Source organism: Drosophila mojavensis, unplaced genomic scaffold (assembly GCF_018153725.1).
Source record: "Drosophila mojavensis isolate 15081-1352.22 unplaced genomic scaffold, ASM1815372v1 contig_19, whole genome shotgun sequence".
NCBI lineage: Eukaryota > Metazoa > Arthropoda > Insecta > Diptera > Drosophilidae > Drosophila > Drosophila mojavensis.
The window spans coordinates 4,433,710-4,458,567 of record NW_025318726.1 but is presented as its reverse complement, the minus strand read 5'-3'; the positions used below and the strand labels follow the sequence as shown (position 1 = coordinate 4,458,567).

General features: G+C 35.3%; 3 protein-coding genes and 2 long non-coding RNA genes across 9 annotated transcripts; 2 read left to right on the top strand and 3 right to left on the bottom strand.

Annotated features, from left to right (window-relative positions):
* Positions 1-3,954: 3,954 nt before the first annotated feature.
* Positions 3,955-6,232, bottom strand: LOC6572090 (probable tubulin polyglutamylase ttll-15). Of its 2 annotated transcripts, XM_044007674.1 has the most exons (5): positions 6,070-6,232; positions 5,896-5,996; positions 4,822-5,853; positions 4,562-4,766; positions 3,955-4,478 (listed from the first exon to the last, which is right to left on the bottom strand). In XM_044007674.1, the coding sequence occupies exons 1-5, from the start codon at positions 6,217-6,219 to the stop codon at positions 4,362-4,364; spliced, it is 1,605 nt and encodes a 534-aa protein (XP_043863609.1). In that variant the 5' UTR covers positions 6,220-6,232; the 3' UTR covers positions 3,955-4,361. The 2 variants fall into 2 exon arrangements, with proteins under 2 accessions (XP_043863609.1, XP_001998242.2); XM_001998206.4 differs by having other exon boundaries at positions 4,822-5,996; positions 6,070-6,231.
* Positions 6,233-6,282: 50 nt separating this feature from the next.
* On the top strand, positions 6,283-11,823 carry LOC6572091. Of its 2 annotated transcripts, XM_044007675.1 has the most exons (10): positions 6,283-6,368; positions 6,540-6,754; positions 7,390-7,494; positions 7,553-7,696; positions 7,748-7,841; positions 9,236-9,369; positions 9,436-9,576; positions 9,642-9,800; positions 10,945-11,217; positions 11,329-11,823. In XM_044007675.1, the coding sequence occupies exons 2-10, from the start codon at positions 6,548-6,550 to the stop codon at positions 11,695-11,697; spliced, it is 1,626 nt and encodes a 541-aa protein (XP_043863610.1). In that variant the 5' UTR covers positions 6,283-6,368; positions 6,540-6,547; the 3' UTR covers positions 11,698-11,823. The 2 variants fall into 2 exon arrangements, with proteins under 2 accessions (XP_043863610.1, XP_001998243.2); XM_001998207.4 differs by lacking the exon at positions 6,283-6,368 and having other exon boundaries at positions 6,438-6,754.
* LOC122756879 lies at positions 7,634-8,322 on the bottom strand. Its single transcript, XR_006356740.1, has 2 exons — positions 8,033-8,322; positions 7,634-7,916 (listed from the first exon to the last, which is right to left on the bottom strand). It is a non-coding gene; the product is annotated as an uncharacterized LOC122756879 (long non-coding RNA).
* On the bottom strand, positions 9,609-10,137 carry LOC122756878. The gene is made up of 2 exons (XR_006356739.1): positions 9,911-10,137; positions 9,609-9,809 (listed from the first exon to the last, which is right to left on the bottom strand). It is a non-coding gene; the product is annotated as an uncharacterized LOC122756878 (long non-coding RNA).
* A 1,025-nt stretch (positions 11,824-12,848) lies between the features above and the next one.
* On the top strand, positions 12,849-24,079 carry LOC6572092 (interaptin). 3 transcript variants are annotated; one of them, XM_032733685.2, is made up of 14 exons: positions 12,849-14,125; positions 14,515-14,804; positions 14,867-14,933; positions 15,113-15,624; positions 15,683-15,752; positions 15,998-16,863; positions 16,928-16,979; positions 17,064-17,228; positions 19,142-20,101; positions 20,199-20,234; positions 20,793-20,839; positions 20,901-22,371; positions 22,427-23,692; positions 23,839-24,079. In XM_032733685.2, exons 1-14 carry the CDS (start codon positions 12,883-12,885, stop codon positions 23,994-23,996), a joined length of 7,203 nt encoding a protein of 2,400 aa, XP_032589576.1. In that variant the 5' UTR covers positions 12,849-12,882; the 3' UTR covers positions 23,997-24,079. The 3 variants fall into 3 exon arrangements, with proteins under 3 accessions (XP_032589576.1, XP_032589575.1, XP_001998244.3); XM_032733684.2 differs by having other exon boundaries at positions 20,898-22,371; XM_001998208.4 differs by having other exon boundaries at positions 20,793-20,849; positions 22,291-22,371.
* Positions 24,080-24,858: the final 779 nt, after the last annotated feature.

Below are 24,858 nucleotides of genomic sequence, written 5' to 3'. Positions count from 1 at the left end.
TTTAATAGACCTAATGACTGTATTGGTTTTATCTAATGTCCCATGCTATCAAACAACATAAAATCAATACGGCAATTGCCACGCGAGACGTGACAGCATAATATTAAATAGCTAAAGCCTTTGCAAGACCTCAATCTGTAAATTATCCAAAAAAGTTTGAGCATTGTCATAGATCTCAGACATATTTATACATACATAGATTTTAAAGCAATTTGAACTAAACTTATCAGTTAAGTCTCGTAGTATACACTTAATACATTAGGAATTTCCGATTATGAGTTTCTTCAATGATTTTGAATGTAAATTGAATGGTTTTAGAATTTTTGTCGAGCGTATTACTATTACGTGTTTTATGTATGTATATTTAGACTAATTGAATTGTAGTTTATAGAACTATCTTCGATGTGCACACGGTGAAGGTATTTGCTTACAATTTATACGAGCTTCTACTGCACATTGATGAAATGTTTGGATTCGCTTCTGGCTAGGAGGGGAACTGGTAACTTGTGACAGTCTCCTTCTGAATCGGCCTGCATATAAGGGCACAATTATCCACGAAAGGACGCGTTATTTCGTAAGAATCTTCGCACTTGGGGCCCGGGGAGAAGTTGAAATTGAAGTTCGTGAATGGCTTCATTGTGTTCTGAATGTTTCAACTTTCCCAACTGGTTTTGTTTACAATTCCTTCGGGTAATTTTCACTTGGGTGGATTTTACAAGTAGCTTAAATCAACATCCGTTGCTGACCGACTGAGGCTGAATGCCAAACGCAACAAAATTGAATTATGCATCTGCGACGTTGCCCAGGTAAAGTTTAGGCCCGACTCAAAGTTTGCAGCGTTTGCTGTGAGTCTCACGTGCTGACTGTCAAAGCAAATAAAAATAACAAAATGGCTTCACCTGGCACCTGTATCCTGGCAACATTCATTTAAACACCTTGGACGGAGCGTTCAGTTGGAGTTGTTGTTGCTGGCAGCGCACGTTGAGCTCTGCCGAATTTGACGGCGCCACGGCTGGTCCGCCCATTGCCAACACGCTCGGAGCTTCTTAATTTCCATTTGCATTCTTGCACTCTGCACTAGACAAGCTCGCTCTCACTCGCTGGCAAGGCTTAAGCAAGCATGCACTACAAATCGGGTGAAATATTTAATGATCCCGTTTGTTTATTGAATTGCAGTCAAAAGTTTTGGCACGGACGGAAGCCCTGCCCAGCCCCGGCCCCAATCAGCCTTTTGGCCGCAAAGCTTATACGCAGTGCGAGAGTGAGTGTGAAGATGGCGCAATTGCTGCAGTCGCTTACGCCAACAACAACAACAACAACGGCAACGGCAACGGCAGCAGTAAAGTCAACAGCATATCCAAAGGTAAAGGCGGCAAACCAGCTATAACGGGAATATTGCTACGCCGATGCCGACGCCGACGTCTATGCCGACGCTGACGCCAACAGCGATGCCGACGTCGACGACCGAAAAGTGAAATAGCTTCTGTCAATATTCTGTCAATGGGCATATTTTTGCCATGCCAAGTGGGCCGATGGGTGAGAACGGACGGATTTCTTTGTAGAAAGTATTTTCGTGAACCGATTTCTGTTGCTGGGTTTTTATTTCGGATACTATTTAATCGATCTATGCGCAGCTGAAATGGAATCTATTTTCCCTATCAAGTCAAATTTTAAAATATTTAACTAGCAATCCGCACATCTTAAATCAATAGAGTCCTAAACATAAATGAATCAAATGAGGATGAATATAAATATGTAGTATACATTATGACAAGCAGTTATTTATTATTTTGAGAACTTTATTTTGAGAACTTTCAAAATATAAATTACATGCAAAATAAAATAAAAACAAGCAGAAACTTCTAACTGTATTATACCCTAACGGAACTGCATAATTGGATAGTCCATATGACCCTATGTCTGAGAGTTCCAATCAATTTTGATTTTTTGGATTTATAATATAATATAATAATAATTAAAATTCATCTACAGATATTCTGTGGTCTTTCAATTGAGAAGAAGTATTATGTAGTCGATCATTTCTCATTGTAACGTTCCTACTTGCTTCCTTGTAGCATGCCAACGCGGCTTGGAGTACAGGGAATGCAGGGTTTGGGAAAGTCTCATTCGTTGGAGCAGTCTTACATGTTCTGATATGCACAGGTATATGTCTAAGAATCTTATCCGCACTTCTTTTTGCATTTGAGTCAAGCTGTAAAAAATGCGCACAAAATGCAAATGAAATATGCTCTAGCATTAAGAGCGAAATTACAAATTTAAAGGAGTGCAGCGAGCATCCACTGTTGACCATTTCCTGGCGCTTAAACCAGTTTTCTTTGACGGCGGTAACAATTAGCGGCTATTTAAATCGCCGCACATGAGCCACTATTAATTACGGCAAGCAACATAGCTTCACTATTGAACTATGTGCTTGAATGTACCCTGTATTCGGCTAAACATACTTCCTTGCTCTAGTAATAATTTTTTTTGATACCAAACGATGCATCCTAGCAATAAAGAATATATACACATGTCATAAGATATTTGTCTGATATATTGTTAAAGTTGTTAATATCATCACGTGAAGTTATTAACACCAAATGATGCTTTATTTGAGAAATAACTTGTAGAAGACAATGTCACATAAATGTATAGACCCCTATATACCCTTTTTCATCGATTTGCAGTGGGTATGGCAATGAAGCGACTTGCGTCGAATCGAAGAAAAGTTGTTTATTGCAACTATTTGGAGTAGAAGCTTAGTGCGCCGTTAAACGGAAATACAAAGATCTTTGAAGTAATTCTGACTTCAAAATAGAACTCTGAGATCTGTGATAATAAAATAAGTTTATTACATACGCTCACAATAAAATAAATAGTAAGTAACAGGTAAAGAGAGGCTTACCTAAAATCACTTATTTTTAAATTCTTAACCTAGTCAATAAGCTGAAGCATTATATTCCTCTTCGTATAAACTAGTGCTGCTATAGAAAATAAACGAGTCATCGAATGTCGACCTACGTATTTATATATGTGAATATAATTTGTCAGTCTCTGAAACTACTCTCACTGTTTTGTTTTTCTTCAGTTCAGGAAGTGTCTATATTGGTGTTGTGTAATGTCCGCTTTACTGTCCAACTGTTTGAGTGAACAGATTAGCAATTTCGAAAAATTACTCGCCTTTATGTTAGCTCTTAGACAAATGCTCTATGCTTGTAGTCTCCAGAGCTGATACCAATATACATATACTTTCACATACATATATCTAGTTAGTTTTAGACTTTGAGTATTTTGTAGTCAGCTCCGCATGTTTCATTTAAAGTGGCCTTGTCGAATAAAGAATTTGCACACTAATTTTTCCCATGAACGAATTTCGCTTGTGGAGAATGTATGCGAAGGCTATACAACCTCTAAATGTCGAACGATGTCAGCGATAAATTTATCTTTTAGGTAGCAGTTAGGGCCATAAATACGTCAATACTTACTTCTAAAAAACAATGACCGAAAACACGTATTTGTTTTCATTTGGCTTTGAATATCCATTTCTTTTGTTGACCATTTAGTAGCGAATCAAAAACGTTTGAGAATCTCAGATAAATACAAATGTTTTCTGAATAGTAAAATTTTATCCAAGGTCTTTAATGAGTAATCAAGATAATAGATTGTAATCGCATTAAAACATTCATCTTTCACTTGTTTAAGTTGTCTTAGTGATCATATAATTTAAAATGCAAATTTATTTATTATAATGCTTCAATGTGTTCGGAGCAGATAAAATCTCTGAAAGATTTGTATTTATAAATATCTTCCGACAAAATTTTACAAGTTAAAAGTCCTTTTTATTTATTAACAGTGGTATGTCATATTAACGCTTTTAACATATGAAATATATGAACATAAAAATTGCCTTAAATATTTTTTATAAATCATTCTACAAATTAAGACACAAATTAATTTTCGATAATAGCCAATACCTCATTATTTTAATAATTTAGGGAGTTTAAGCTTGTTTCATAAGACAAATAATAAATTTAAGAATAAGAATTAATAATTGGTTCTGTACCCTGATATGGTATTGTTACCTCTCAATGCTAATGGCCGACTCGGCCTAGTGTTACATTCAATTAATGTTTTTTAAATCATGGTTTGATAACATTTTTAAGCTAGCGTAATTGGCCTTAAAGACCTGAAAAGCAATTAAATCGAATCGTAAGTTGTAATTTTTTCAAATTGCACAACAAATAATATAAGTCAACTATTTTTGCTCGATACATTTCTAAAATATTTCAGACCTTCCGTCTTAATATTATGGCGCTTGCCTTTGTCTAATATTATGCAACTTACTAATCACGTACATCTATTTACATACACCACGTCCGGTCATATATACATTTGTTAAAAAACCAGCGTGTTATCCAAGCGTTTTTGTTTGACAAATTTCTAGCTTCCGCATCAATATCAAATGTTTGAATGTCATTCTAAAAAAAAAAAAAAAAAAATAAAAAATAACATATTACTATATTAAGTCAAAACTGTTATTATATTATGGGGATGAATTTACTATTGGCTTGGGAAAAATACGCTTCATGTCAACTCGATGCAAGTGTTCATCATGCGCTCGCTGAAGCCATTCATACTCTGTTCCACTTATACAGGGTAGACATAGGTTGCATTCTTCTTTATTGCATGATTTATCGCAGTCATTATATGCACATTTGTTTAAGCCAGTCGCTAAATTTTTATCGGCCGCTATAATTTCAGAGACCCTAGAAGGAACCAAATTTTATAATAAAATTATACCTTAACATCTCTGATACATACGCATTTCGATTATCTCCTATTTGGTTCACTGGACGAATTCCCACCAGATTGAATACGCTATAAAGCACTTGTTCGTACAATAGTGTGTTTTGCTTGAAGTGGGCAGAGGAAAGGTTTGGTGACATATTGGCTTCCATGAGGTATACTTTAAGGTTCTCGTCAATGAATAGATCAAAACGCAACAAATCGAAAAAATTGTGCCTCTTATATCTACGAAGTGAATCAATTAAATCTTCTTCTTTACTTAAAATAGTTGTACGAATGATGTTTTCGACTTGTGGCCATATTTTGGATGGGTCCATTGCTTGGTCACGCACATACGCTTCAAAAGAGGCACGCATACTGCCACCGTAGCTATTATAATATTTGCGTAATGACGGAACTTCCCAGGTAGGTAAATAGTTGTCCCCTACAACGTATTTGTCCTCGATTTCAGCATCGAATGGGTAGTATTTTTCGGGACAGTAACGGAACAGAACATCGCCGTGGTATATGTAAACTCGTAATGGGTTTACAGATGTAATCACAACATAGACACCGATATCAAATTTATGACCGTCGACTAAAAATGGTTTCTCAATGAACTCCTGGACAAACGAATCATTCGAGTTCAAGTCGATGTCACTAATTGACCGAACTTTAATGTGACGATGCTCGTTGTGCTTCTGGACAAACAGTGCCTCCGGATGCGCCGATGCGTACTCCAAAAATGCGTCCCTCTGGCTTGGGAGGCGAAACGCACGTGGCAAAAAAGGTAATTTCGTAGTACATAAGTCAACTTTATTTGTTAGGTAACCACAGCCAGGTAAATGATTGACGAATTGATGCGCCTCAAGATTCTTCAGATGCGGAAATACGCGAAACGGATAGTCATGAGCCCACAGCAAGTCCCAATTCTCGTTTAACTCAACTCTCTTATAACCGAAACGGTTCAAGATATCAACTACGTGAACTAAGTGCTCTTCCGTGGGACTAGTGCTATAAATTGAGTAGAAGCGCTCATAAGGCGACTTATGCGTTGTGAAATTGAATGAATTTCTTTCGCTTATTATTTTGGCGTAGTGCGGTAATAGCTCAATAAGAACTCCAGTGCCTACTGTTGCCGCCAAGAAAAGCATAACGGTTCCCAATGGTATCGTTTTTAGCGATAATAATTTAGTGCAGTTGCCTGATAACTAAAAAAGTGAAAGTTTGAAGAAAAATGCAACTAAATTAAGTTTTTTCTGGGTAATTTTACATAGAGTATACTTTAGTTTCATTGTCCAATTTTTCCGGAGCTTCCGATTCTGAGTTTGACTTCATCGCACTAAAAGCAAAATAAATTAAAACCGAAACAAAATTTAAACAAAACGCCCAAGTCACAATTTGTAGAAACGAAAGATTAAGAGAAGCAAGCATTCACGAAATTATCGATATGTGTTCAAATCAGCTGTTGCTACTCTTATATTCATTGAATGGGGAAGAGTAATCGATATGTATCGGTAGTTATGAATTCGAGAGTTAGTACGCCATCTAGAGGAGTCGCGATGAACTACACCACAAAAAACGTAATTAAATGAATTTGAATTACAGTCGTTATGCATGAAATCAGAGGAAAGCTACATTCACTTAAGTATTTTAATGGGAGGTATTCCCATAGCATGCCTTTAAAATAAAATTTGTCGTACTTACAAATGTTTATTTCTTAATATTATTTGTTTGTGGTTTGTTAATTAAAGGTAGTGAGATGGTGCTGAAGCGTAACCGAAATGCAGATGATCTTCAAAAGAGGCTATTTCTGAAATATAAATTAAATAAGGTGGTACGTGAAGTCATTATGAACAGTCAATGGCTTGATGAAAATCAAGATGATCATAAAATGTCGTCAAATGTTAAAAAAAATATTGCTCTTATGATGCGCACGAAGCGAAAATTTGGAGTACTTACATTAAGTGTAAGTAAATGTATATTGACATATACAAGGTCTGTTCAAATCAAATCGGATGATCGAACTCTTTGATCCGTGTCTTTATCGATTTCGGAGCATTACATTATCAATGGTAATTCAATTGAAAAGGTCGCGATATGATTTGAAGAGACCGCGTACATATATCAATTTTAATGTGACAGTATGGGCTTCTATTCTTAGGATGATATCAGAAAGTTATAGTCGCAACTTACAACTCTATATTCACAGATTCAACTGAATATAAGAAATTAAGTTATAATTACAGTTTCATATAAAACAATAATGAACGGGTGTAATCACCTAATTATGGAACTGAAATGAAATGATGTCATATTGACAAGTTTTGAGTTTCAATTCTTTTCGATTACCTTATATTCCTCAAAACTTTAACTTTTAGAAATAATATGTATTTAACAAGTACAGTACATTCTAATCCATAGAATTCATGATTGTCTTAAGCGAAAAACTTTTTTATGTTTATGTAGACATTTTAACGGATTGAATGTCCACCAGGGTGGATGATACGACCCAGATAATTTATACTGTACAATAAATAGATTGCAGTTAGACGCGCGTATATATTCCCAAACTAAATGGCTAATCAATCTCTTTTTTATCAGGAAAAATCTTTAATACGAACTCCACATCATTTAAGAACAGTATCTGATCGAAAGAAACTATGTATTCTGTTTGCTGGATTCAGATGTTTCCTCAGTGTTCCAGCCGTATGTACTTCTTGTTGTCAAAAAATCATGTGTTATTAAATATTTGTATTCATTATAGAAACAGCGTGTCCGTGTAATTCCTGTCGTTCAATTCTTGTCAGTTAGTCCCGGTCGCATTATTATAAGAAAGGGAGACAAGCCGTTTTTAATCTATTTTATTGTAGCGGGAGAAATTGGCATGCCTAAAAGAAATATTTCCGAGGTAAATTTAAATTAAAATTCCAAGTTCAATCACCGAATTTCAAATTTTAAGATTGAAGACCAATTCATGTTTGGACCTGGTGATTGCATTGGCGATATAGGAATGTTTGAGGACGGCCCACGCTTTCAAACTTGCATTGCTGCATGTAAGTACCTACCACTTAAATGAATTGTGTATCGCACTCAATCGCCATTCAGCTTATTAGTACTGCCATCATTATCTACATCAATGTCAACAAAACCGTACAAAAGGTATTCATGTGTTATTGCGAGTAGAGCAAATTAATGTGTTTAACCACTAACCATAGAACACATATGGTTAGTGGTTCAGCCTTACCATTGAAAATGGGGAATCAGGGCATAATGTTTTTCTGAAACTGTAATAGGCAGAAGGAGGTGTGGTAGACCCCGTTTTTGCGTCCATCCATCCGTATGAACGCCGAGATCTCAGAAAATATAAGAACAGCAGATTTGAAATTTTACATGCATACTCGTCTATTCAATATGCAGTACAAGTTTTCCTCGATAACTCGTGCCGTTTCCGTTTTATCGACAATAATCGATAATAAATTTTATAAAAGCGTAATTTGAATACTATTAGGCCTACTGTGTTTATACAGTTGTCGAATACAAAGATTTTGTAATTTTTTACTTTTGCTTTGGTAAGTACATACACACCTCTACACAAAGTTATAATCACGTTCTGCAGGCCTCATATTATTCCACTACAAGAGAATTCATTCAACACATAAGTTCTCAGAGCGGGTGCTTATGCGTGCGTAACTCATCCCTATATCTGTTTACCCCAAAGCTAGATAATTGACATTTGAAAAAAATACTCACGAGCCTATAAGTGGGACTCTTAAGACTCTTGTTTAGTATACGCTCAAATCATAAAAAATTTTTTTAATAATAATCTGCTTTGAGATGTGTGTACATACATATATCGCAATGCATCTAAATTATTCATAAACTTTACCACATATCTATGTATACATGTACATACTTATACATACATATGTCTAAGTCATAAGTATATATTTATATATATGTATATATATTGGTACATTTAGAGCTCAACACGCGATATCATAAGTACGTTTGTACATGACAAAATTGCTGTTGCTTCGTGACCAAAAGCAAAGGCTTGCACCAGCCAATTTAATCAGCAATAAACAAAGTTAAGTCCTAATTCGATTCAATCAAATTGAATAGCAAAACATAGCCGTTCCCCCATCCAGCCCATCATACCTCCGTTTTTTGCTAAGGAGGCATTTCAAGCATTGCCTGCTATGTATTGCGAAAATATAGGTTGGCAGCAACAACAGCAGACGCTGAGGACCTCAAACCGATTCCCAATTTAGCTTTCACTTCGTAACGTGGTGTTTATTATTTTTATTTGCTTGTTTTTGACTTTTTTTCGTTTTTTCTTTTCGGTCTATCGCATTGGAATCTTCAAACGAATTGATGAACTCCAATTTGTATTCCGTTCTCATTTTGAATTTGCTGTTCTTACCTTTTAAACGTGGTGGCTACTTAGCGCAATGCGAGCTCCTGGTACTACTCGACAAAGATTTTAATTCGATCCTCAAGCCCTACATGCAGAAGGTTTGGAACGATAAGAAACGAGCCTTGAAGGCTTTGGACTATTTCGATTTTTTCAGCGATGATCAGGTAAGCGAACTGAATTTCAGTCATTAATAATAGTCAGAATCGGCGTCAAACCGAATTGTATTACAGATTCTAAAAGCATGCAAGCTGTGTACGCTTAAGCAATATAATCCCTTAGATACAATTTACAGCCATGATAGAGGAACACTCACAAATGTTCACTTTGTTTTGAGTGGAGAATGTTTAATACTCCAGTGTCTTAATATGAAGGTATTTAGATAGACAATCCGTAGCCAGACAAATTTTATAAACATTTAACATATTTATTAATAAAGGTTGTCGTAAATAATGGGAAAAAAATGTACCACCTCGTGGACACTTCGGATGGCGGATCTATATATCTTCATAGTGAGCAAAGCATCAGAAGCCGTCTTGTCAAAAATTCGTCCATGTTTGATGCTCTTGATGCGGTCCATAAAAACGAAAATAAATCGGTAAGTTATCTAAATGGAAATTAAAAAAACAAAATTATAAAATATAAGATACAATGATCTCAAAAGTGACAACAGTTCCATAAATATGTTGGACTCATTCTCAAAATGACTTCAGTTTGTCTGTCCATATGAGCCCCATTAAAAGTTCGATTTTCGCGGAATGTTCGGAATGACTCATTCCATTTATGCTAAAGTTGTACTTTCGAGAAAGCACACAAACAATACTAAATCCACAAAACATTTAATTTAAAATTTTTGAATACAATATATGAACGCACACATAACTACGACTATCATCACTCATTGAAAGTTATAATATTTGTTATTATATTATGTATCCGTTTAGAAACAGACAATAACCTCATTGGCTGCTTTGCCGACGAATTATATCCAAAGCAGCTAAAATTAAATATATTAATTATACTCATTCACGAAAGTGAATTATTATACTCATTCACGAAAGTGAATTAATATATTGGTTTTGCGCAATGTCCGTCTTGTCCATCTGTCGGTATGAACGCTATTTTTTCGGCGCAATTGAAGCTAGAGACTTAAAATTTGGGACACATACTTGGGTATATCTCCGCTTGATAAATTGCTATAATTTTCGGAATCGGAAAATGCATTTTCTGATATACCAGAAATCATATCAGTTGAAGAGCTAGAATGCTGAAATTTGGAATGTAGATCTGCGTCGACCACCCAAGATCACGAGCTATGGCGGATATATCTACGCCCATTGAGGGTCAGCCCACAATGGGCGTGGCAAACCGCAAAAGTTTATATCTCCTTCTATATCGATGGACCAAAAATAATTTTGACTCCTCTTTAGGGGGCGTGGCATATCGAAAAATTCCCTGTAATTTGCACATTTTTTGAGCGTAAGCATTCAACTTTTGTAGTTCGGGTACCGTTAGCTTGTTCTAAGAACTGACCAAAAATGAGACCAAAAATGTCTACGCCCAATAGGGGCGTGGCGAATCGGGAAAAATTAATAAATTTTCTACAGTATTAGGGCTAAACTTAGCTACTAAATTGCTGATGGGATATGAATGAGTATTCCCGAGTATCGCCCGACTGCAACGTTCTTACTTGTTTTATTATTGCCTTTATTTTCAAATGCATTTTTTATATGATTGTGCAGCCCGGACAACTTAATACTCTGACGAGTGATTCTGACAATGGAAGCTCAATATCAACGGTAAATTTAATTAAACACTATACTAGTCCAAGTAGCATTAAATATTCCGAATATTATGTGGAGGAAATGACATATGTTGATGAAGCCTACTCAAGCTCTGGAGAATTATTCAAAGACAAAAACCAATTGACCTCTGATATCTATAATGATATCGAATCTGAAAGCGAAATATTTTATGTTTCAAATTTTCTTGGTTCATCAAGCACCTGTCTAAGTGTGAGTCATTTGCCTTCTTTTAATGAGTTTATTTTTTATTGTTTACAGAAGTAAACATATTTGTGGTAAATTTATTGATTCTAGAAACTTTTCCATTATATTTAATTTTAGGAGGACGACATTGAAAACCATTTTATTGACGTTGGATCTTTTACGTTTGGTGGAATTTTCGGACTGGGCGAAACGATGCGTCATCGTGTAATTATGGCACGGAGTACCGTGCAATGCTTGTTGCTCCCCAGATTTTTCTTACTCGATAACGACCAAAATCCGGGAAACATTTGGCAACGGAGGCTTTTCTACCTAGAATGTATCATTCCATCTAGAGATGATCTGTTCGATAATTTCCTTAAGACTTTAAAGTGGAAAAAATTTAAAATTGATTTTATCAAAAATTTAACAACTAATACAACGAATATCGCCAAGGATGATGATATACCGGTTCTATGTCGCATCGAAGGAGGAATAGATCCTCAATGATATATTTAAGTTATTGTGCAGAGTAATAGTTTATTAAGTGAGTTGAGCACTGAGAATTTAAACAAAATTCTTGTAAAAATAACTGAATAAATAAATGGACATTATATATTATTGTCGATTATTAAATTGGCTTACCAATGTTTCATTTATAATCTAAATATTCTACCAAAAATGAGAATAAAATAAATGTATGTATTGCAAAAAGATGAGATAATTTTATGTATGTATGAGTATTAGTTTATAATTTGTTCGATAACTCATATCCATTTATATTATCCGTTAATAGTTAATTCGAATTGAGTGTTTACGTTTAAATGCTCTATGCAAATTTAACATGAAATCTAGATAAATAAATTGTTAGTATCATATTTTGAAAAAGAAGTTATTTCATTTTTAATTATAAATAGTAAAGTCCACAGTTCAGGTATCCCAAGCGCTTTTGGTGATATACAAGAAAGCTAACACGTTCGATAAGGACATAAACATATGGGAGCGATGCATAGAGCACATTAATAAAAAAAAAAAAAAAAAAAAAAAAAAAAAAAAAATAAATAAAAATAGATGATGTGTGAGCTCGAATCTGATAGAGAGCTCTCTCTTAGAAGAGAAATGCCATCAACTCTTAGAGGTCGAAGTAAAGAATTTCACCTTGATGTTGAACATCTCTACAGTTTGAATACTTATGTTTCATGTATGTGTCAAATTAGAGCAATGAAATATTAAAGAGATCAATTCATGCTATAATTTTATTCATGCCATTCATTTTTCTTATCATGCTTATCGAGTGCGTGCTAAATTGGTAATATCGATTTCCTCATTTCTTGAAGCGCTAACGAATAATATATAATTTTATACGGACGACTGCGAAGACGGCTAAAGAAATTGAGAAAACAACAGTGTATATTATCTACTAATTATACACTTATGTTATTTCAGAGTCCCATAAAAGTGAGAATTTTTCTTGAATTCAATAAAATAACTAAATGTGTTATATTCCCTATATTGAAGTGAGTAAGCACTACTTTCTGACGCAAGAAGTCTTAACTGTTGTGGCTGCCTTTTGGTAAGCATGGAAACGGTGAACGAAGCACTTTAAGGTTTCCAGCTACAAGAGCCGAAATTCTCTCTCAGTATTGATTCAACAACAGTTGTGAACGTTTTGCATAGTGCGAAGAAATTACTGATATGGCTGTAACTAATTTACCAAGAGTTCCGGAAGGTCTTAGAGATCTGGTGAAAACCTATACTAAGGAAGTTTTACGCGAAAAACCCAAAGATCTATACAAATTCTCAGTAGATTATTTTGAGAACCTAGCGGGTACAAGAAAAATTCAGCGAAAGGTGATGAAATACGAATCCCAACAAAGTTACGAAACCATCATGAAAAACCGTACCCGACAGCAAATACCATTGTCCCTTGCATTTCATATAATTCCTGAAAATCTGACCGAAGTAATCAAACAGTTCATCAAAGCCGTCCTGAGAGAGAATCCACAATATTTAGTTCTATTCGCAATAGATTATTTTAAAAATCTTCAAGCTTCGTCATCGAAACTGGGAGATATTCAGTATACAGCTTATGAAAAGTTTATGGAAAAAAATGAGAGCAAGTCGCCGGCACGCAAGGTGACTAAATGTGAATGTGGACGTATTCTCAGCTCGACGGGTGGGAGACCAGAAGTAATTCAAAACGATACGCCTGATGAGGATCAACAATTCGAAAAGTTCAATAAAAACGACCAGTACATAAAAGCTGTGTACATCATTCAGAAATATATTCGACAATATTTAAAACACAAAGCAGAAAAGTCAAGTCAAGTTAAGGTTACTTCGAAATCTGCAGATATTTATGGAAGCCAAGAAGTCTTAAATGCCATTTTAATAATTCAAAGACAATTTCGCCGTTTAATAATCAAAAAACGATCCAAAGCCTCCGCGGAAACGAAGCAAACAAATGAAGGACGTTACGATTCTTTAAAATATATGAAGGCCACACTTATTATACAACGATACATGCGAGAATATTTCAGAAAGAAGAAATCGAAGAAGCAGGCGTTAACCAAATCTAAGGATTCTACTCCTGATAACAATATTTCCATGACAACCGCAGCATTCGTCATTCAAAGAGCATTTCGCAGGATGGTTAGGGCGCGAAGAGGCAAAAGACATATAAATGCTGACCTCGATCAATGCGATGAGATGAATGACAATGCTTCCGAAGCAGCATCTTATACGTCCGCCTCTACTGCTCTTCTTTCAACAGAGTCAGCAGGTGAACATGATTTTGGGAGCACTAATGAAGAGGGCGTCCATCAACAAACTATCAAGGAAGATGAAGAAGTTGAGAACGATGACACAAACCGAAAGATGATATTTGGGACAGATTCGATAAAAACAAATACAAAATCTGCAAGTCATAGCGGAGAAGGTAAACAATTTTGTTGTTGTTGTTTTTTTTAATTTCTTTTTTTATACCCCTTAATGAAGTGAAAATAATTTGCCTCTACTTTTATCATATTTTCTGTCTGTTGTTATTTATTGGGAATCACGGATTATATATTATGTATTATTTTTGTATGCTTCTATATGGGTCATTGCAAAAAATTATTAATTTATGCCCAATGACAGCGTGGAATAGAAAAGGCTATAGATCCTAAAGTTTACGTTAATATATACAAATCTTCGCTTCGTGACGATTCAGTTTTTTTATACACCTCTTATAGATCTATAAACTATATTACTCGCGCCTTGGAGTGTATTATGTCGAGCGGCAATTTGAAATAATTGTTTGAACTAAAATATAAATATATTTTTCAGCCAAAAATAATAATGACAACTTTAATGAAACAGAAGACGAACAGATAGACAAACACTTTGGGACAAAGACCTGTAATGAGTTGGAAAAGCCTACTACAGACAATGATATTTCAAAGAACTTGCAACTTGGAAAAATTGGACATGATGAAAACATTAAAATCATTTTAATAGAAGAAAGTACAAACCCATCAAACATAGATATTTTAGAGCCTGAACAACATAAAGCAAACACAATACAGTTTAGAAATGAGATATTAACGTTGGAAACAACAAGTGACCTAGGCAATCAGGTAAAAAGAAAAACATATAATCTTAGTGAAACAAATTTAGATACTGAAATTATATTATCCAGAATTCAAGAGCAAGAGCAGTTTCATCATCTGTTAGCAACAATGAGAATGTCGCCACCACTCATTCAGGTAACATAAATTTGATAAATGTGTCTCTATATCCTTATTTCCAGGTTATAATAAGTACTGTGGAGATTTCTATAAGTATAAAACAAGTTCAAGTAGCTAAAAGCTGTTTATTTATAGGCCTTGCTATTTTCTGAATATTAAGTCGATTTCACAACTTGTTTTTATTTATTTTTCTGAAGACCTTATTGATGATGAGAATAGAAACGAAACCCAATTAGCAGAACATAGTGAGAAGCATTTGCTTAAAACTGACGAATTTAAAAAGAGTTCGATAATAAAAAGAGAAAGCCTCAATGATGACAATCGAATTTTTGAGAGCGCGCAAACTATTGAAATGGATGGACTTGAGGACCACAATGTAATTACATCCAACAATGTTACAAAAGAATCAATCCCTGAATCAAGTTCCAAAATACAAAGCTTGAAGTCCTTGACAGAGTCGGAAAAGATCAGCAGTCCCAGTGGGAGCGATATTGAGTTGGTTTCCAAAATTACAACTGAATTGAAAGCTTCATCAGAATCTCTTAAAACAAGACTGCTGAGCACAGATATTTTAGATCTAGAACAAAACGTTGATCAAAAGCCTTTAGATAGTATAATCACGACCTTGGAAGAAAGGTCTGCGGATTCGTCATCAAAAGCCACGAAACCTGCTAGCTTGGAGTCCAATTATGATAAATCAGCAAATCAGGTAAGAAATCAAAAACAATTGTAAGATAAAAAGGTTAATGGGTAAATATTTGTTTTAGAATCATCCAATTTCGCCCACGCTAAAATCCGTTGAGAGTGACAACGATAATCTCATTAATCAGATAACAGGTAAATTTCTTTAAAAAAAAAATAATTTCAAATGAAGCAAAGTACTCGCTCATACATTTGGAACAATACATTCGTATTGGATTATACTACTTTAGGTATTTACTATTAGTTATTTTGCATTTTCGTATGATTAGCATTTGTGCATTAGCAATGACTATTAGAAAGGCAATCAGATCGAACATTTTTACTTTTAATTAATAGTTGTTAATTTATGTTTAATATTAATTTTGATTACTTGTCTTCAGACGATATCATCAATAATAATCCTATCACTAATCAAGTAAATGATACAGTAGATGAAAATATAAATAAACTTACTACGGTTGCTGAAATTCCAGTGGACCCCCAAATTCTTACTGTTAATGATGAGATTAATTCCGATGCTATTACCAACTCCCAAACTAATAATGGCAGTGATAAGATTAATTCCGATGCTATTACCGAAAATACTTTAAATGAAAATGAAAAAACCGAGGAAAGTAAAGTCGATCCAGGCAATATAATGGTAGAAGAATCCTTGACCAAATCAAGTTTCCAGGAAAGCTTGGAATCCAAAGAATACGAGAGTATAAAAACACTCGAGCCTTCAAACTCTTTCAGCTCCATTAATAAGCAAAATTCAGAAATACCAACTGATGCTATAACTGAAAGTACTGTAACTGAAATTGAGCAAACCGAGGAAATTAAGTCCAATCCAAGCAATATCCTGGAAGAAGAGTCTTTGACCAAATCAAGTATCCAAGAAAGATTGGAGTCTCAAGAAAACGAGAAGAAAAAGTCGGCGTCTACAAACTCTGTCGGCTCCATTGATAAGCAATATTCAGAAATAGAAACTGATGCCATTCCCAAAAATACTTCAAATGAAAATGAGCAAACCAAGAAAATTAAAGTCGATAAACCAAATTCAGAAATATCAACTGACGCAAAAACTTTAGGAGACTTACATGATTTGAGCCCAATTGCCACAGATATTGTAGACCAAGAGCAAGGGCTTGATCAAAATAAGATAACTAATATAAGCAATGCAGCCCCAGATCATTGCCAGAATGCATCGACAGACACTAAAAATACTCAAAGCCTGGAGAGCGCTAATGACAACATAGGAGATCAGGTAAACTAATCAATCCTGTATATGCAAGGGAGAAAACTAAACTTATACAAATTCACCTCCTTAGAATCCCCAACAAAAAGGTGACAACGAAAATTCCATCACCCGAACTGCATCAGGTAAATTGAGAAGCACACATTGTTTACTAATGATGCATTTTTATGTATATATATAAATATTTTATAAATTTACATGAAAAAAAGATAGTGACACGAAAAATATGGATGACGGGGATGACCCCATTTCTCCCAATAAATCAACTTCAGAAATCCAATATTCAATTGAAGTAAATAGCCTCCAGACAGTTTTAAAAAATCTGCATAGTCAAGCGAAGAATACTAACAACGATGCTCTTTCCGAAAATACCAGTACGTAATCAATTATACATTTGATACAGTTAAGTATGTTTTAAAATTAGATAATATTGGTCGTCTTATACCCTGAACCCATTGAACATAGGAAATCAGTTTTGTGAAAAGCATGTAACGGGCACAAGGGAGAGAAGGGTAGGACGACGAGCTGAGTCGATATAGCCCTGTCCGTCCGTCCGTCCATATGGGTGCGTCGATCTAGAAGTTATAAGAGCTAGAGACTTCAAATTTGGCATGCAGACTCGTGTATACCATACGCAGTACAAGTTTATCATATTTTTCGATAACTCATCCGATAACTTTTTTATCGAGAATAATTGATAATTGATTTTGTTTTTTCAGTTTAATTTGAACACATTAACACCTGGACTTCAGATTCACTGTGTATATACATATGTATGACGAATTTGTAAAACTAGAGACTTGTGCTTTGGAATGTAAACACATTTAAATCACACTTTTTTTTTATATTATCACCCTCTGAAAGTTTCATAAAGATTGTCCGACTACAAAAGAAATTATTCAACAAGTAAATTCTCATAATATTGTCCACACTGCAGCGCAGCCCTTACTGCGCAGTCAGCAGAGCGCGTGATTATAGGTGCGTGTGGATGCATGTGTAGGCATGTGTGCATAAAAGAAGTGCAGAATGATTCGATTATCAGCTTGGAGGGTTCAGGGTATCTCCTAATCGAGCAGTCTCGACTAGAGCCTTCTTACTTGTTATTTATAGGATTATACTTTCATATTATATACATACATATAAGTATATACTAGTTATCTAATTAATTAATTATTTCAACTCTTTAATGATAGTTCCTGCTATGAATACGTTGTTTATTAATACATATTTTTATACCCTGAACCCATTGAAAATGGGAAATCAGGGTATAATGGTTTTGTGAAAAGTATGTAACAGGCAGAAGGAATCATCGCAGACCCCATAAAGTATATATATTCTTGATCAGGACGACGAGCTGAGTCGATATAGCCCTGTCCGTCTGTCCGTCCGTCCGTCCGTCCGTCCCTCCGTCCGTCCGTCCGTCCGTCCGTCCGTCCGTATGAGCAAAAGGATCTCAGACGATATAAGAGCTAGAGAGCTGAAATTTGGCATGCATACTCGTGTATACCATAGGCAGTACGAGTTTGCTTTATTTTTTCGATAACTCATCCGATAACTTTTTTATCGAGAATAATCGAAAAATCGACATTGTTTTTTCAGCCTAATTTGAACACTTTTAGACCTGGAAATTTCAAATTTGCGTTGTATATAAAGTAAATGGATACAAAGATTTTGTAATTTACAGATTTTGGATACCACGCCCCCTTCTTCCCCAATTTGTAAAAAACGCATTTCAAATACTAGAGACTTGTGCTTTGGAATGTACACACATATTCACTATATGATTACGCTCTGAAAGTTTCATTAAGATCGAAGGTCTACAAAAGAAATTATTCAACAAATAAATTCTCATAATATTGCCCACATTGCAGCGCAGCCCAAGCGCAGTCGCTGCTAACTGCGCAGTCAGCAGAGCGCGTGCTTATAAGTGCATGTGTATGTATGTGTGCATAAAAGAAGTCCAGACTGATTAGAATATCAGCTTGGAGGGTTCAGGGTATCTCCTAGTCGAGCAGTCTCGACTGGAGCCTTCTTACTTGTTTATTTTGTATAAGGAATTTAAAATTACAGAAAAGTGGGCTCTGCTAAAAATTAATATTTTTATGTGATTGAAACAAATTGTTATTGAAGCGTAAAGTTGTGTTTTTATTTACATATGCTTAATAGAAATAGTATGAAATAGCAGCACAGGGTACAAAGTATCTCCTAATCATGCACTCCTGTAGTGAGGTAGCACCTTTAGTTGTTATATCTAATATGCACCATTAAATAATTGGCATCCTTACAGCGTCGGATATCGCGGATACTTTATCTAATTCGGAATCCAATGAAAAACTTTTTGACGATCTTGGAACATCAATTATTATTCATAGTGTCCTTCCTACCGAAGATGATTATGAGTTAACCATTGTGCCGCCAAGTAAAATTGCTTTACTTGAAACCCTTGATGGAAACATAACGGAAAGCTCAGACTTAAATATAATTGAAAGTCAAAGTATCACTGAGAGCACTACAAGTGCAGACGACTTAACCGTAATTGAGTTCCAGAAACCTTCAGAGGTTGATATCAGTGATAATAAGCCTCCTAAAAAAACAGTAGATGAGATTGTAGAAACATCAAGCTCTGTGAATATGTCAGAAGAACAGAACAGTATTCAAAATGATCATCTTCTACCACCGAGCACAGAAAAGGATGCGCAGATTACTGTCCCTGATAATATCGTCACTGATAAAATAGATGAAAAAGTTGATAATTTTGTTGAAAATGATCAAATACCAGATACAGAAATCAATCCACCCAGTTCTAATGAAGATTCAAATGAACCTGGAGAAACGAATATTAACATAATACCAAAAGTGGTGCAAAAAGAAAGCTTTGATGAAATCGATTCAAAAACAGAAAATGAAAAGGAAGATTCAATTCCATTACAGGAGCCTGAAGATACACAACAAAAGTTAACAGGAATGGACACCGGGATGTTGAGATACAAAGATGTTTCTATGGATAAAAATTCATTAACTCAGTCTGAGGCAGAGGCAGTTGTTAACATTTCATCTAAAGACGAGAATACTGCGCAGAATGCTCTAAACAACTTACTGGAGCCTGAGGGCATACAAGTTGAGCAAAATATTGCACCGTCTGATATGGAAATTGAAGCAAATAAGACGGAATCTTTAAAATCTGAGATAGATTCAATAAACCATAATGAGAATGCTGAAAAGAAGAACGAAAACATCAAGAGTTTAGGTAATGTTCATTTAAAGAAACACAATTAAGATATTAACATATATTTTCATTTATTTTTTTTTTTTTAAATGCAATTTGGACCATCGAATTATTGAAGATAATACAAGCGAAAATGGACCTATGAAAGTAATACGTAAGTATATGATAATAACATAATATTGTTACATTGCCTCAATTAGTGAATGGTTCCATGTGTTTGAAAAGGCATATCTGCACTGTGAGGGGAAAACTGTAACTAAGAGCTTTAGTTGGGAGTTTACAACTACAAAGTACCTTGACTCAATCGACGGATTTGATTATCAGGCTGATCAATAGAGGAATATTGACATTGGCTTCGAAAACACTTTATTAAGAAAGCCTGCAAAAAAAAAAAAAATGATTCAAGCTTCAATAGTAACAGTTTATACAACCTCATAGCCAGACATTGCACAAAACAAGGATCTGAATAGATCTAATCTTCTATTAAGGGTTTTAATCTATTGAATATAAGATGTGTTAATTAGATAGTAAATTTAGATGGGCTTGCATTTTTAAATTTTAAGCAATTAATCTTGCAATCTTATTTCGTTGTTTTAGAATATTAAGTATACAAGATATATATATATATATATATATATATATATATATATATATATATAAAGTTTTTATGAATACAAGACACACTAATTTGTAACATACCTTTTCAAAACAGCGAACGAATCAAGCGATGGATCGAAAAACGAAGATCTTATTTCTGATGTAAATAGTGGTAAGACTAAAGGAAATATATCATTCTATAATTTGTCCTTAACATTAGCAGAACAAACCTTCGTTGCCTTTGAGTAATCAATTAATTGGCTCCCAAATCAGTAAGACGGCATCCCAAAAAATAAAAAAAATGTCCAACGTTAAGGATAAACAATTATCAAATCATACATCGAACCGATTATTGCAGACGCCAATTGCTGAATTACAGCTAAAATCATTTAAGAACTCGACCGACGAAGGCTCGTGGTATGAAGCTTACACGGAACCAAATGAGTTGAATATGAATACAAATGAATCCAGTAATGCTAAAGAGTCTGACCAACAAAATGCGCTCTTAGAAGAAATAAAGTCATCTAAGAATATTGAGCGATCTCCAAGTTACATAAATGGAGCGCAAGATGAAAACAATGACCCAGTCAAGCCGAAACAATCTATTTGCTATTTTATTTCATTCGATGGCAACGATGATAGAACAAGTTTTAAGATACCAAAAAAGTTCTTAAGGCAATCAGAGTATTGTATCAAGAAAAATCGTACAAAATGTAATAAAAGCAAGATCTCTCTGGATGAAGAAAACCTAGATGATTCGGTAATTGAACTAAGTTACCAGGAATTTGTTACTCCAAAGCTACAAACAATCCAAGAACTGAACGAAAATGAAGTAAGTACAGAGCTGAAAGTGGATACGGATAAATCTGTTGCTAATGTTCAAGCCGACTTCAAAGAAATAGAAGATATTACAAGTAATATTGAAAATGAACCAATTCCCGGTAGCCATGATAACAATAAACAAAATCAAAATAGACCAACTGAGCTTGACGGTCAAAATCTTTGTTCTTCTTCTGATAATATACAACTAACGAATAGCGCTAACATTATAAAGAGGGCTTATAGAGCCTACAAAATTCGTAAATCACGAGATGACTCTGACGAAGTAAACGGCCTTAAAGACAGTAAGACTGCAGATAATGAAATGTTAGATGATTCGAAAACTACACTTAATCCAATTCATGCAGCTATTAAAATTCAGAAATCATTTCGAAAAGCTGCACAGAAAGCACCCCAGATTGTAACTCAGGAAAGTCCAATATATATGGTATCTGAAGTTGTGGCTGCAATTAGAATCCAAAATGCTTTCCGTGATTATATTAGACGCAAGGAACGATCGAAGCCCGAATGGTTTGTAGGGTCGCAACCTATATCTCTATTGTCAAGTGCTTCGAGCGTTCCAGCTGCGGTTGAATCACTTGTTGCTACCACAGATGACAAGATAGATTCACCCACACCTGAGTCCGACCACAATTCACATATCGAATTAAGTAATTTGGATGCTCAAAGCAATGGCTCACTTGAACTGGCTACTGATATTGACAACATTGTTAATGACTTATATTCAAATAAAGTATTTGAAACTGATAATGGAGATTCTAAAAATTTGGCAGGTTTAGCAAATGATGAAGTGTTCGATTCTGTTGAGGATGTAGGAGCTATGAAGAGTTCGTATATTGAACGAGCCTCCACAGGTAATATACGTTCTCTCAATATACTCACATTTAATTAATTAATGTAATTTTCCAGAGGGTGCCACAATGCGGGAATTGCTGAACGAGTTTATAAGGCAAGAGATCCAATTCTCTTATCATACTGACAACCGAGAGCACAATAAAGGGATTGAAGAAGTACATGAGATTCAATGTGTTAAAAGAACTGTGTCACTCTCTAATCTGGACGAGGATAAATCAGACAACGATGGGCCAGAAAATATAAAAGAAGACAAACTGCAGCATCTCAATGAATCGGAAAGTGAGTTGGATACTCTGGATAGCGCAGCTCTAAAATTATCAAAAGCGGATCAGATCATTGAGAAAATGTCCCGGCGACGATCTTCAGAAATACGAGAGAAACAAGAGAAGGAGGATTGTAATATCAAAGATTCCGTATTTGATGAGCCTCTCGTTCAGCCAATGAGCGATTTGCAAGGCCAGAACTCACTAGATATTGAGGATGGTGATATCGTATATAAGCGCCTGCAACGAGATGAAACTCGGGAGAGCTCAGCCCAAAGCGAGTCTGTTATATTTGGAAATGCTGATGAAGACAGGGCTATGTCGAATGATCCGGAAATTGCAAGATCCCAGCTATCTCGGCATTACACGATAGCCGGTGACGATCCAAAAACTATTTTTAAGTCCGTGATAATTACCGATTCAGTTAAATATATTGACGATGAAAATGAGAATGCTATCGATGGCTCCAAGGGTAGCAGCAGTTTCTGTTTGGACGACGAAACGTCTGAAAACATTCGCAAAAAGATGATGGCATATTCCTTGTCGGAAGCGGACTCCGATTACTGTGACCCGAATAAAATCATGAAGGACGACTTTCATATAGACACTGCAATGGCAGATGCCATGGACACATCCACAGAAACCGAATCGACAATTGTTTCCGCTGCTGCTAAGATACAGGCAGGCGCACGGGGATTTCTAACTAGGCGACGATTGCGACGGGCCAGTGCAGGCACCAAGTCATCTACCCAGGAAACCAAGGCATCTTTCGGGAATGATGCTATAAGCGAATCATTAGAACGCTTCATTGAAGAGGAAGCTGCTAAGAAAATTCAAACAGCATATCGATTGCATACTAAGAAGCCCAAACACCAGGCACTGGGTCATAGAAATGGCTCCAGTCTGGAAAGCACCTTGGCAGCCAAACGGCAAATGCTTCAGCGCGGAGACGCTTTGCAAAATGATTCGAATTCTTCCCCAGAGAATGAAAATACCGATGGCATCTCCGAGGGCCAGTTAAAGAAACCTATTGAGACGATTTCGTCGCCAAACAAAGGTAAGCTATTAACATTAGGTGCGTCAAATTTGTAGATGCTGAACAAATACTCAAATTTTGTATTTCTTTTTCACCGATGCTCTGGATATTTTCTAGTAGAATACCCCCTAATACTTTTGTACGTTATGAATGTCTTTTTATAACAGGTACGCGATCAATTAAGAGAGCTGATATGCGACTGAATTGGCCTGTTTTGAGACAAAACTCCATGCCAGTGCAGATCGAATGCGAAGTCCTAAGAGTTATCCCCAAGCACAGGCGCAGACGCATAAGAAGCGCCCAGGATAAAAACAAGAAAAATTAAACGTCACATTTCAATTAATTAAAGTTATCTAATATTAGTATCTAATAACAGTAGAAAAATAAATATATACTCAAAACTATAAATGTTGGTTTTTATATAATCGGACCATATTGTTATACGCTGAACCCATTAGAAATAGAAAATCAGAATATAATGTTTTTGTGAAAACGTATGTAACAGAAAGAGGCGTGACTGACTCCATGAAGCATGCATATTCTTGATCAGGACGACGAGCTGAGTCGATTTAGCCCTGTACGTGTGTCAGTCCGTCTGTCCGTATATATAAGCGCGTCGATCTTAGAAGATATAAGAGCTAGAGACTTGAAATTGCATTTAAATGTCCGTATATATAGCGAGGAAATCGAGTTTATCTCAAAAAATCCCGTTATTTTTGATCGATAAAATCATTAGTAATAAAATTAGTAATAAAATTGCATCTGCAATATCTTTGAAGCTAGAGTCGTCAAATGTTTAATGTAGTTTCATATGTATTTTTTAGAATTTTGATTTTATTATAAACTGGCCCCTACCTGCTTATTCACCCTCACAACCACCAATTTGTAAAAACCATATTTCAAATAATAGAGACTTGTGCTTTGGCATGCATGCATTTCAATGTTATGTGTGCGTACGTATGTGCATGTGTTGTTTCCTGTGTAAGCAAAAAGACGTGGAGAATTATTGAAATAGCAATTGCTCGAAGGGTTCAAGGGGTTTCGTAGTCGAGCAGTCTTGCCTGGAGCTTTCTCACTTCTTAATTTTAATTGTTATTGTATTGTATATATATATTGTATATATTATGTATTAGGGATAGGATCCATTACTAATTAGTAATTAGACATATCAAGAAATTTCGTGAAAT

Bases quoted from the DNA above. Each gene is read 5' to 3' on its own strand.
- LOC6572090 (XM_001998206.4), bottom strand. From the start codon at position 6,219: ATGCTTGCTTCTCTTAATCTTTCGTTTCTACAAATTGTGACTTGGGCG. The intron at 4,767-4,821 runs GTATGTATCAGA...GGTTCCTTCTAG, and splicing joins ATAGGAGATAATCGAAATGC to GGTCTCTGAAATTATAGCGG. The intron at 4,479-4,561 runs GTAAATTCATCC...TTTTTTTTTTAG, and splicing joins GTATTTTTCCCAAGCCAATA to AATGACATTCAAACATTTGA.
- LOC6572091 (XM_044007675.1), top strand. From the start codon at position 6,548: ATGGTGCTGAAGCGTAACCGAAATGCAGATGATCTTCAAAAGAGGCTA. The intron at 9,370-9,435 runs GTAAGCGAACTG...ATTGTATTACAG, and splicing joins ATTTTTTCAGCGATGATCAG to ATTCTAAAAGCATGCAAGCT. The intron at 9,577-9,641 runs GTATTTAGATAG...TTATTAATAAAG, and splicing joins TCCAGTGTCTTAATATGAAG to GTTGTCGTAAATAATGGGAA.
- LOC6572092 (XM_032733684.2), top strand. From the start codon at position 12,883: ATGGCTGTAACTAATTTACCAAGAGTTCCGGAAGGTCTTAGAGATCTG. The intron at 16,864-16,927 runs GTAAACTAATCA...TCACCTCCTTAG, and splicing joins ATGACAACATAGGAGATCAG to AATCCCCAACAAAAAGGTGA. The intron at 22,372-22,426 runs GTAATATACGTT...GTAATTTTCCAG, and splicing joins TATTGAACGAGCCTCCACAG to AGGGTGCCACAATGCGGGAA.